The 13265-nt window shown below is 39.5% G+C and overlaps 2 protein-coding genes across 3 annotated transcripts; one reads left to right on the top strand and one right to left on the bottom strand.

The window, feature by feature from the left end:
• Positions 1–93: 93 nt before the first annotated feature.
• On the bottom strand, positions 94–11929 carry LOC119560734. Of its 2 annotated transcripts, XM_037874348.1 has the most exons (5): positions 11672–11929; positions 8780–8963; positions 4436–4558; positions 1222–1989; positions 94–1166 (listed from the first exon to the last, which is right to left on the bottom strand). In XM_037874348.1, exons 2-4 carry the CDS (start codon positions 8960–8962, stop codon positions 1222–1224), a joined length of 1074 nt encoding a protein of 357 aa, XP_037730276.1. In that variant the 5' UTR covers position 8963; positions 11672–11929; the 3' UTR covers positions 94–1166. The 2 variants fall into 2 exon arrangements, with proteins under 2 accessions (XP_037730276.1, XP_037730275.1); XM_037874347.1 differs by having other exon boundaries at positions 94–1989.
• LOC119560733 (dentin sialophosphoprotein) lies at positions 5661–7124 on the top strand. Its single transcript, XM_037874346.1, has one exon. It carries the CDS (start codon positions 5669–5671, stop codon positions 7013–7015), a length of 1347 nt encoding a protein of 448 aa, XP_037730274.1. The 5' UTR covers positions 5661–5668; the 3' UTR covers positions 7016–7124.
• Positions 11930–13265: the final 1336 nt, after the last annotated feature.

The following is a 13265-nucleotide window of genomic DNA, read 5'->3' as shown; positions in this document are numbered from 1 at the left end:
ATGCGAAAATAATTCCCCCAGAATTATGATTACCTGGTGAACTGAGTCCTTAGAAAGTTAATTAAACGGAATGCTTTATAATTGAATGTCATGTCAATGCCTCATGATTTTATTTTTTCCTTTTTTAATAAGTATATCCGTACATACATATAATTTTGTATAATATATAATTCGTTTGATTTCTTGTTTTTTTGGAATTTAATTAGTTTAGCTTTTCTGAAAAAGAATCTTTATTTACATACACATAGGGAAATTAATTTGTATTAAATTTATTAATGTACAGAACGTAACTTTTAAATGGTTAATTTGCTGGGTAAATTCCTTGTTAATTTACACAACACGTGGCGTATTCATGTATCGAAGTACTTGCTTGGGTAATACGGCTGATTTTGATCTACTTTAAAATCGTTATCCGTAATTCGTATGATTTGGAACCATGTGTTTCTTAATATCTTAAAACTTGAACCCTTCAACAACGCAAATATAATAGTGACCAAATGCAGCTTCAACGAAAACAGAGCGTGTAAATAGTGTGTATGTCTATTCTATTTGAGCATTTTTTACACAAGTTTAAGCAGAGCAAACATAAAAACCGATTTCCGCCCGCGGAGAATATAAACCACAATTCATTTTTTAGTAGTAGTATGTAGTTAGTAAACACCATTAATAAAAACACTTGAAATCCCATTCGACAGGTCAATATTGCATGCGATTGATTAATTAACGTTAATCGTTAAAAAATAATTATTAAAATTACACATAGATCACTATCAATTACGCATGCATTTACGTTTAGAGTTTTCTTCGCTATAGCTTCGGTGTATTAGCAAAAAGGTGTTTTCGATTTCGATCTAGTAAAGTATGTTTGACATTAATTCGGGGGCTTTATTTTCAACAGTATCTGTGAGAGAGGTAGCATAAATCGTTACATACACCGTTGGTTATTTTCGATAAAATAGAGTTCAAATGCGAATACATCTAGCAACGTGGGAGTAAGTTTGTCTTTGTCATCAAGGAGTATGTGCACACACAACATGCCTGCCTTGTAGCCAGCCATTAGGAACCGTCGATTTGCATTAATAACCGTCAAGCACTACGAAGTTGGGTGCCCCTATCCGTATCCGTATCCGTATCGGTATTACATATATCTGTATCAGTATCTGTATCTGTATCAGTATGTTTATCGTTTATCTATATACTTGCATCTCAATCATCACTTACTTAATTAACATTATGCTGACTTTTGTGAAAGCGGTAGGGATAGGACCAGGGCATTCGGTCATTTGCATTGGCCACACCTCGAACTCCGCCGCCACCAGGGGTCACCACCTCCTCGTTTCCCCAGTTGGGCTTGTCCTCGAACACTTCGAACCGTTCCAGACCCAATCCCAGTCCCACACCCACGCCCAATCCCACTCCCTCCGGTCCCACGTCATTGTAGTTCTCATCGTCATCCACATATCTCGCCGGGTTTTTACTGGCCCCATTGCCATCGTCATTTTCAGTTTCAATACCATACCCATTTCCATTGCCATACCCATTCCCATTCCCGTTCCCATTCCCTTGCTCATGATTTGTTTCGTTGGCTTCATTTCCGTTGACCCGATGGCTGGTTAGACCCATTCCGGCCACGTCCAGAGATTTCTTCGCATAGCTGAGCACGGCTGCCTTCTGACCCGGGAGTGCCTGTGCCTGTTCCTGGGATTGTGGTCGAGTGGAGGCTGATTGCAGGGAATCCGCAAACTGTGACGATGGAGAGTACGATGGGGACTGGGCCCATCCGTAGCTCCACAGTTGGCTGGGGAAATGCTTCCAGGGCAGCAGCTGTTGCCGGTCCAGCTGCAGTTCCTCGGGCCCAGCTCCATCCCGCTCCGGTTCCCGCTCCACTGGCCACTGCTGGCGGTACCGCCTGCTCACCCTCGAAGATCCTGCTCCTCGCAGCAGGACTCGTTTGCCCACGTTCTTCAGGATGGCGCGGTTCAGTTCAACCTGGTTGAGAAACGAGAAAAGCAGTTGGGTTCCCATAAAATGCTGTAAAATGGTTGACAAAATGCTGGGGGAAGTCGGAACAACCCCCCGTTCCCCATTTCTCTAGGGAAATGTACCCTCCTTCTAAAGGGAAAAGCTAAACTAGATTGACATTCATGATGGATGACCACATTGGCAATGTAGTTAACGTTCCAATTTGGTTCGCAAATCAAATGTCATTGCGTTATTTCATTAATTGAGCATGAGGACATATCACATTTACAATTTAACACTTTGCATCCATTGCATACCGAACTTAAAATCATTATTTTAAAGCCACAGATTCCACTAAATTTGCTAACCACTTTGCAGAATATTTCGAGTCACAGGTGTTTGTTTCGAAGTCATTTTAATATTTAACAACAAGGTGATTAATTGTTGGTTTATGTTCAACAGAGCTTTTATGAAAATGTATCTTTGAGATATTGGTAATCCTATTAAGTCTAGGTAAATGCAATCTAACAGTTTAGCACCTTGAAAAATGCATTCATTTAGTGCTGCAATATTTATTTAAATTTCCTTCTGTTTGCCAACCACTTTGCAGGACTTAAAGAGTCTGTTTAATGTCCTGCTCTCAAATTCAAGTGACATTTTCATTTTTTGCTATTCGAAAGACTGTTTGCATCTGTTGGAAATGGAGCCGAAGCCAAAATGTGATCTATTTCCTTCAAGCTGTGAATAAATATGTCGATTCCATTTATTTGGCATTCAAATTAAACTGTCGAATGTCTGTTCAGAATATAAAAGAATCAGCTAGCTCTTTCCTTGCAATTTTAAATGATTTGAGATGATATTCGGTTTTAAACTGAATATATATATGCTATTTTCCTTTTATTTGCCAGTTCCACTGCCGGAGACTTTAAGTCCCAGGTGTATGCATAGAATATTATACCTGTTTAGCTCGTCTTTCACCGACTCAAATTGCTTTTGGGATGCATGGATTAATTTATAAAACCCCTTTGACAAATCAATAATGTTATCTGGCGTGTGTGAATAGGTAGATAGGCACATCCATGTTCATCCATGACCCTCTTTGACACAAATTCGTGGGAGGAAAGGTGAGGTTATCAAGGCAAATCGTTTGAATTCCTCGCATTAAAACGTTTGATTTTTTTCCCATTTTTTTTTTGTTTTTTGTCTTTGTGTGTGCCTTGGGGTCGAAACGCAACGTTTGGTAACCAAATAAACTCGCTTTGTTACCGAGCCAAAATATTTGTGTTACACATACGCAGCGTTGGCTTTGTTTTGGCGCTGGGCCTTATGGTTGCATGTACAGTGGTCGGCATAAGTATTTTGACAAAATAAAAGTTAAGTATACTCATAACTTGAATATACTTCTTGTAAACTATAGGCATCAATGGAAAGGTAATTTCAATGCCGTTTGAATGATACAATACATTTCTTTACCCATTCAGTACTTATTGAAAAGGACGAATTTGTGTAAATCAACTTTGAAAAAAAAAAAAAAAACTTTTTTCCTCGTCTTGAAAACTTAAATTTTTTGATGCAAAAAGTTTCTTCAAACAAAAATAATAGTAACTGCAAAAAGAATTTTTCAAATATCATTTTGCTTATATTTTTTATGATTTTTTGAAGGTGACAATGTCGGAAAAAATTTGTATGAAAAAGACAAAAATATGGCTCAAATGCCTGTTTTTAAGCATTTTCAAAAATTCATAAAAAATATAAGAAAAATGATATTTGAAAAATTCTTTTTGCAGTTACTATTGTTTTTGTTTGAAGAAACTTTTTGCATCAAAAAATTTAAGTTTTCAAGACGAGGAAAAAAGTTTTTTTTTTTTTTTTTAAAGTTGATTTACACAAATTCGTCCTTTTCAATAAGTACTGAATGGGTAAAGAAATGTATTGTATCATTCAAACGGCATTGAAATTACCTTTCCATTGATGCCTATAGTTTACAAGAAGTATATTCAAGTTATGAGTATACTTAACTTTTATTTTGTCAAAATACATATGCCGACCAGTGTATGTATATGTCAGGATACTGGGTGTCAGGGCCATCCGAAGTGCTTAAGCCCTGTTTTCGGGACCGCCAGGATGTTGTTTACATTCCTGGTGTATGTGGGCCCATAGAGTCTTCTGTTCTGGTCCCTGGAATATTTATTGCCTTCTCTGCTTACGATGAATTAAAAAACTTTCAGCAGCTGCGCTTTTTTCATGGGGTACGGAAAGTATTTTTCATTAGGCATTCTAGTTTTGATTAGCCGCTACATTTTCATTTATACTTTTTGCGCCGAATTACTCTTTCCACTTAAGACAGCATTTTAGCGAGAATTGTTTTCCGTTTGTCTTAGGGGCAAAGTTTTTCTTTTCTTACTTCTCAGCTTATTAAAAATATCTTGCAAAGTGGTCAGTGTGGCGCGTTTATTACAAAACACAAACTCACCTGGCGGGAGTTCTCCTTCATTTGCCTCCGTGCGATTTCCAGCAGCAGGCGCTGACGCAGAACATCCAGGGGATTGACAATGGACAGCGATGGTTTGTTTCTCTTGGCCAGCAGAAAGTCATCCTAGATGGGGGAGAAATATACAGACTATATAGTACACACATTTACATTTACTGCAAACTTGGCATAATAAAACCCTGACGAGGTAATGCAAAAAGTTTTAAGTCCCACTGTTTATATACAGTTTGGCGTTCTAAGTTTATTTTTTTGTTTTGAAGGTAAATTAAAATATTTCGCTAGATTATTGGCATCGATGGTGCGCAATCTTAAGGGCCGCTTGCTGTCAGAAACATTTTATAACCTTTTGTTTTTCCCACATGACGGAATTAATTTTTTGTTTTGATGGTAAACTCAAATATTTCGCCAGGTCATTGGCTTCGATTGTGCGTAATCTTAAGGGCCGTTCGCTATCAGAAACATTATGTAACCATTTGTTTTTCCCTCATGATGGAATTTATTTTTTTGTTTTGATGGTAAATTAAAATATTTCACCAGATTATTGGCATCGATGGTGGGCTATCTTAAGGGTCATCGCTATCAGAAACATTATATCACCTTTTGTTTTACCCACATGGGGGAAATTATCACTTGAAAAAATCTAGGAACCTTATCGGTGTTGTTATACGTTTTTTCCATGATGATCAATCGGAAATTTCACGATAACAGCTCTTCACTGATAAGAAAGAAATTTTCAAGCAAATTCATGAATCATAGCTAAAAACTAATTAAAATCAATTGCTATTCTATCAGCTAGAAAGCACCTGATACATAGTACCATTTCTCTTCCTCACGTATAGTCATTATAAAACGATTTTAGATTTGCCTAGATTATAAAGATACCAAGCGAAATTTCAACCTAATCTAAACAGTGTTTATGGTTTTTTCTTGGGAAAATTTTTAATAATTTGTTTTGAGTTTATTCTAAGAAGTAGCTATTTACATGTCTAAGTTCAAAGCAAATGGTAAACAAGCAATTCCCGAATTCATGTTCAGATAAATATGATAATTACGATTATTGTAGGTCTGACTATCAGACATGCTAGCGATTAGATAAGAATGTTCGCATGTATGGTAGTGGTCGCAATGTCTGGAAGGTAATGAGGTGGTTATCAGACTTCTATAAAAGCTATAGCCACCAGTGGACCCAGGTAGTATATTCGAAACATTTGCGAAATGAAGGTTCTTACTTTAGTCCTATTCACTGCCTTAGTTGCAGTGGCAGTTGGCCGGCCGAACGGCGGATGGTTCGGAAATTTGGGAGGCAGTTGGGCCAAGACGTTTGGCTGGGGATCCGATGACAGCCAGACGGTGCAAGAGCAAAAGTGGAATGGTCAGAATCAGTGGAATGGCCATGGAAATGGACATGCCCAGGGCCAGTGGAATGGCGGAAATGGAAATGGAAATGCTCAGGGCCAGTGGAATGGCGGAAATGGTCAGGGACATTGGAACGGAAATAACCATGGCCATGGACAATCGAACGGAAATAACCATGGCCATGGACAATCGAACGGAAATAACCATGACCATGGACACGGAAACAATCATGATCATGGTCATGATCACGGTCATGGAGGTCATCATCCACCACCTCCACCACCCCCAACGACAGATCTTCCCGGCGACGATGGTGCATCCACAACTGCTGTGACCGAAGTTCCAGAAGATTCTACCACCCAGGCACCAGAGGAAATCACCACCGGCTCTGAGGAAGGAAGCGGCTCTACGGAAGAGACTACTTTGGCCCCTGAAGTTCCGGAAGAATCCACCACCCAGGCTCCAGAGGAAATCAGCACTGAATCCGAAGGCGGAAGCGGCTCTGGGGAAACAACTCAGGCTCCCGAAGATTCAGAGGATTCTACAACTCAGGGACCGGAAGAAACTACTACAGACTCCGAAGATGGTAGCGGCTCTTCTGACGAATCCACTCCGGCTCCTGAAGTTCCCGAGGACTCTACCACTCAGGAACCTGACGAAACCACCACCGAAGACGGCAGCGGTTCTTCTGATGAAACCACTCAGGCTCCTGAAGATCCAAAGGAATCCACCACCCAGGAACCGGAAGAATCCACCACCGATTCCGAAGACGGCAGCGGTTCTTCTAATGAAACCACTCAGGCTCCAGAGGATTCCACCACCCAGGAACCGGAAGAATCCACCACCGATTCCGAAGACGGCAGCGGTTCTTCTAATGAAACCACTCAGGCTCCTGAGGATCCAGAGGATTCCACCACCCAGGAACCGGAAGAATCCACCACCGACTCCGAAGACGGCAGCGGTTCTTCTAATGAAACCACTCAGGCTCCTGAGGATCCAGAGGATTCCACCACCCAGGAACCAGAAGAATCCACCACCGACTCCGAAGACGGCAGCGGTTCTTCTGAAGTGACTACTCTTGCCCCTGAAGTTCCAGAGGACTCTACCACCCAGGAACCGGAAGAATCAACCACTGACTCCGAGGACTCCACCACTCAGGCGACTGAAGAGCCCCAGGACTCGACGACTGATTCTTCAGCGGCTTAGAAAGTTAGTTTGTTAATGCCAAAGGTTGCTAGTGCATTTTCTCAAAAGTCGTTTGAAAGAATTTATAAACGAACTATGGTGCAAATATTAAACTGTTATAGCTAAATTATTAACCGTGTTTGGCAAACAACCACGTGAAACCATTTGTAGGATTAGGATTGAAACCTCATGAAGCAACATCGTGTTATGAAGTCACGCATTCGTCATTTAGATATATAGTTTTTACAATCTGAATAATAAAAACTCCCCAAAAACAACTCAAGGCCCTGACACGTTTATTTTTACGGCAGTACTCAAAAGTTTAAGGCTCTACACGCATTTAATGCTTATCACATAATTGAACTTTCGATTTCGGGAATATGACAATACTGTTAGTTGGCTGTTCCTCTGCTTGTTTAACCATTGTGTCCCGTTGATAAACTGATTGATTGACGTACAAACATCAATCAATAAATCGCTACTTGACTGATTAGTTGGCAAATCGACCCTTATCGAAACATATGTACAGTTGTACATAACATATATGTATGTTTGTTTTGTGGTTAATGATGTGTCATACATGGTGGTACAAATGGGAAATTTCGTAATTGGCTTTTAGCGTGGCCCCGGGGCTGATTTTTAAAATGCTGCCCCATCATAAAACATCAGCTCTTTCAGCAAATAAAATTAAATTGTTTACGTGGGTCGCATTAACGTGCTTAAATCTCCAGTTTCACAAACGAACTTGCCTCGCATTTAAATTGCGCAGAATAAAGAATCGACTTCACGAAATTCGAACTTCTGAAAAAGCAGAGGTGAAACTTTTGATTGTGGACAACAGGAGTTGTCAAAGTCAAATATAATGTTTTTCTTATTTTTGTTTTCCTCTAATGACGCTTGGACCAAAGCCTTGAAGTAAATTTCCATTTTTTTAAATAGACCATGGATTCCAATCAATTTTGTTGCCAAGTTCGTGGGTGTTAAGGAACATAGAACCAGAACCAGTTTCACATTGAGGTATTTCACACTGTTGAAGTGCCTTGATTAGATTATGCCAGAATGCTGATTTAATCTATAAATTGATATATTAGCGATTTTGGGGAGTTGACATATGAAGTGTTATGTGATTTCTTGAAACGAAGAATTAAGATTTGCCACAGCTATAAAAGTCCCAAGGCAAAGGCGCAATTAACTATTACTACACTACCATTAATAATCTTATATTTATGTTTACCACTTAGTTGACAATGAGGAAATAGGAAAATAAGGAATGGAAAAGCCCTAAGGCAACGGCGCAACTACCCATTACAACACTACCATTAGTAATCTTCTATTTATGTTTACCACTTTGTTGACTATGAGGAAATAGGAATTGGAATGATTTTTTCATTACCTTGTGGTCACCATATTTCGGTTATCTCAACCTTCAACATATTATTGTCTGGCGCATAATAGCTACATGATATGATTGGTAATCTTTTTTTTAAGGACACATTGCGGTCACTTTTGTACTGTTCTTGAAAAGGTCTCATGTTGTAACGACCAATGTGTCAATTTATGAACAGAAACCAATGACGGGTGTCAAAGGAGCTATGAGTGTGGCTGTTCGAAAAATGCAGAGCCAATAATTGAATATGCATTCGGAAAACATTCAGCCGAGTGACGCAAAAACTGCTGCCACTCACAAAGAGCGACGGCCAGAAAGAAATGCACTGTGATGTGGATGTGGAAGTGGACGTGAATGTGGATGTGGATGTAGACGTGGATGTGGATGCGAATGCCCACCTGTGTGTTCCGTGCATCGGGGTAGTCCAGAGGATATCCGTTTGTGCGGCCGCTTCCGACGACCTCCGCTCCCGATCCCAATCCCGATCCCGCTCCTCCTCCTCTTTGGGCCGTGCAGACGAGCCTTGTGGCGCACAGTAAAGTTAATAACACCGGACAAAACCACGCTGTGGCTTTCATCATTCTGCGAAAAGGAGAAAAACGGTAGAGTTCCATGGGTGAGTGCACAATTCACAGATTTGCATGTAATGCAAATTGAGTGCTACAAAAAAGGCATATGGTATTTATCAAAATTAATCAAGAATATAAATATTGTTATAGGATTTTTTCCATCGCTTACAGAACACCCATTAAGCCTTTTTTTTAACTACAAATTTGGTTTATATTTTTTGTTGAACATACAGTACAACTAAGCTTTATAAATATGTAATATATGATGGGTATCCTAAATGCCACACAATTTTATTATTTTTCTCTTTTCATTTTTATGAAAAATTAAGCTTATCTGTGGCTATTATTTTTTAAAACTTTCATACCCATGGCAAACTTTGACCTCTGCCGTTAGAAATCCCTGTGGAAAAGAGCGAAAATAAAATGCTGACAGCTAACCTGTGAAAAATGCGAAATATTCTGACAACAAGAAGTGTTCTCATAATTTATGGGTCACGTAAATATGTGGTACTTCTGAACCTAGTTTTTTTTATGTATGTACTATATATACGAATATGCATATCAATCTCATGTCCCTTTGGACTCTTCAATCAGTGCACAGCGGGAGCTGAGTTCAAATTTGCACAGGGTTCAGAAAGGAAATTAGGTTTTAAATTGAAGACGTCGACAACTAGATTATTTTCCTGTTGCAAAGTTCAAAACATCAACGGCAAGCCTTAGTTCAAAAACGAGAAAGGTAGTTAAGTTTTGCTGGCCGAAGCTTATATTCTGTTAAAGTTGTTGAAAGTACTTTATAGCCATTGGTCAAATTGGTATTCAGACACCTTTTGCTTTCTAATTTGTAATAAAAGAAGTGCATATCGACTCTAAAGTTGATTTTGATTAAAAACATGATCTTTTCCTTTGCAAACTTAAGAAGAAAATGGAAATACGTTGAGCGATGGTATGCAAAAAGAAGGAATCCATTTAGAGGAAGATTTTCGCACCTCCATAATAAAATAAATAGAATGAAAAACTTTCTTTGCCCCTAATTTTTTGCCCTCTCATAGTTTTTCATGTTTTGCATCATAAGCCCTCCATGAGCTGGGGCATTTTAATTGTATAAAATAGGTTAAAGTTTCACTTTTGTTTTACCACACCGACACAATGTAAAATGCAACCATTGTGCTCGAAGCCCAAACTTCTCTAACCAAACTAACTTTGTGTTACTAACAGAATTAAGTAACAATTGCTTTAGTAGCGAAACTTTGTGTGCATAACTCAAAGTAGTAACACCCATAACTCGAATTTCGCTATTACTCAAAATTAGCTTTACCCATCTTACAGCTCAGTGGTAAATATTTAATAATTCTGCAAAGTTAGCCTTCAGCATAAATTGCTTTTGCGTAATAAAGCCATTTTAGAATTACAATCTCTTTGAGACTGAAATTTACACATTGTTTCAAATGTGAAAGCATGAATTTCCAGAATTTTAGCAGGAATTCAAAGTTCGTCCATTGAAATGGCAGCTCCTTTGTTTTCGGTTGGGGGACAAACTCAAATCCCACCTGTCAGCAGGAGCATTAGACATCAGCTATAAGTAAGTGCTGAAATGGCAGCCGAATTAGTCCTGCCGGCAATCACATGTCATATAGATGCCATTTGCTGAACAGGGATTTACGAATCCGCATGCGAATCCGAATAAGGATGAAATTTGTGGGTGGCTGCGGCACTTTCGCAACGACAATTGATGGCTATTGATTTCCCCTAATAGATCGCGTAAACGCTGTTGAAATGTCAAAGGTTCCCAGCCACCGACGAAGTTGCAACGGAAATTGCATTCCAATTGAATTAGAGTTAGGGTTTCGGGGTCTCGCGAAGTCTAGCGAATAAATGAAGATGAAGCCCTACCAGAGTCTCGGTTCCAAAGTTTTCCCAGAAGAGACGACTTAATGAATGGAATTCCCACATTTGAAGTTGAACAAATATTGATTTTCTGGAAGTAATATAGAATTCAGGGCAATAAAACTGCCCTGCCCCACTGAGGATTGTCCTCCTGACAGGCATTGTCATATTCTCAGAACCGGAGACGGAAATCGTGATTGCCCAGGGCTACTTGCCAGCAAGTCCCTTCTTGTTTTATCGTATCGGCAATTCAAAAGACCCGGCCTAAACACAAGGAAATGAAATCCTGTTATCTATTCCAACTTGAGATATTTATTTGCATACGCTGTATGCAAATACGAGTATGTGTAAAGCACATGGGAAAAAAGTTTTCTGGTTTCTCTCGGTTTCCGCAGCTTTAAAAACCGTAAATCCGATTTGATTAGGCCATAAAAATCTCAACAAAAGGTCAATCAATCGGGAATGTAGGTCCCCCGTGGTAAAAGAAACCACCGTCCCTTGCAAATTACAAGGTGTGATTGCCGACGCTGCCAGGAAAAGCAAAAATAACAACTTTCTTTAAGCTTGTTTGCAGTCCATTAAGTTACGGATATTGTTACCTGAAACCGGCGGCAACAATGCCTTTTCCTTTTCCACACATAAAAGGCAAAACTAATTAGCTTAAACGTTTTTTGAGCAATCAATCAACCTAAGGGATACTACTTGCCAAACTTTTTTGCTGAAATTTGAAATCTGATATGGTTTGGCGAGAAAGCCAAATAAACACCCACTCAAAAGCATAAGAACCGCTTAAACGACGCTGTTTTTTTCGAAATATTGTCACATAAAAGAAATCACCTTATCAGTGGTAATTGCCTCTAATTTCGTTGGATCTAAAAACACACTCGACGGATTGATTTATGACGATCGAGATATTTCTTTCCGTTCGTCTTGTTTGTGGCTTATTTATCTTTTTCTTATTTATTTTATGTATTCACGCGTCGCGTCGCGAAACGGTTACTGGATTCGGAACCGAATTCTGAATCTGAAACTGTTGCTGCTGGTTTTTGTGATGGAGCTCTTGCTGCTTTTTCGAACGCAACAGGCTGACGACGAGCGGAGGACTCACGGAGCATAGCGATTACGGCGTGTTTTTATATTAGGCACCCCAAAGCGGCCACACGAAGTGCCGGAACCGAGAGGACTCGTACGAAGGACACGAAGGCAGCCAGGACGAAGGATATTCCAAGCCACGCGACGAGTTATGAATGAAAACGTGCGGGCACGGCATGTTGCCAGGATGATGGAAATCGAAGCAGATGAGGCGGGTCAGACCTCGCGGGTTAGACCAGGCCAAACCAAACCAAACCCCCTAATAAATCACCAAGGTGTGCTATAGCATTAGGAAATTGACGGATTGATGCGGGGATTGGAGGGTTGACCTAACCCAAACCGCCATTCAGGTGTTTCAGCAACATGTTGCGTGGCCCCGGCATCGCTGTAATTATCGAACTCAATTAATATTTAATGAGTTTTATTTGCACATTAATTGTTCGATTTAAAACCAGTCGCCACCATCCGTTTGACGAGGATCCGGAGCACTCAATGTCACGTCAAGAGGTGCTAACGTGGGCCGACATTCCGCTTGGCCGGCAATCGGGCGTAAAATTGCTCGCCATAAATCCATCAAACTTTAACCATGGGGTTTCGAGCCTGGAGATGGGTTCCACCCAGGAGGTCCCTTGCTCAGGAGGGGTTTTTCGTTCTTATTCTGGAAGAAATCCATTTTTATTGCCATATGTAACTCTAAGAATATGTAGAGAACTGGGAGTGATTGCGATTATTTATCCTCAGTAATAGGTGTCACTTTATAAATAACTTCTCAACATTGATATAAAGCTATTTTGCGGATAACGTAGCATATGGTTCTGTATTAGTATAAATTCACCAAATGATGGACTTTATTGAATTGTATGTATATAATATAATAACTTACTTACATTACCATTCATATATGGCTATTTGAGTGATTATAATTGTAGTTCAGCATGTTTAAGCCTCAATACTCAGTTTAAAACATGGTTCCTACGTTTTGATTGTATTTAATACGATTATATTTTAGGATGAATCCATTAAAACTCAATTAAAAAGTAGATAGTCAAAAAAAAGCGGTGCCGAGATGGTTTATAGTTTGTTGTAAACATTTTTGTTTTCTGATAAGCATAACTATTGCGTACATAATATATGCAATCTAAATTATAAAGTCATCACATTTCGGCACTCATACTACCACTAACTAGTTTAGTTTCCCCATAAAACACTTAAATGCAACAGTGTTGCCAGTCCGCTCAATTGTCCTTCGTCCTTGGGGCCGTTGATCACCCACTTTGACATACTTTTTAATTGCTTTCAACACGTGTCTTCGGGTTTTTATGTATGCGAAATGTTCATG

This window comes from Drosophila subpulchrella, unplaced genomic scaffold, assembly GCF_014743375.2.
Source record: "Drosophila subpulchrella strain 33 F10 #4 breed RU33 unplaced genomic scaffold, RU_Dsub_v1.1 Primary Assembly Seq354, whole genome shotgun sequence".
In the NCBI taxonomy this organism is placed as follows: Eukaryota; Metazoa; Arthropoda; class Insecta; order Diptera; family Drosophilidae; genus Drosophila; species Drosophila subpulchrella.
This window is presented reverse-complemented; position numbering and strand designations above follow the sequence as displayed.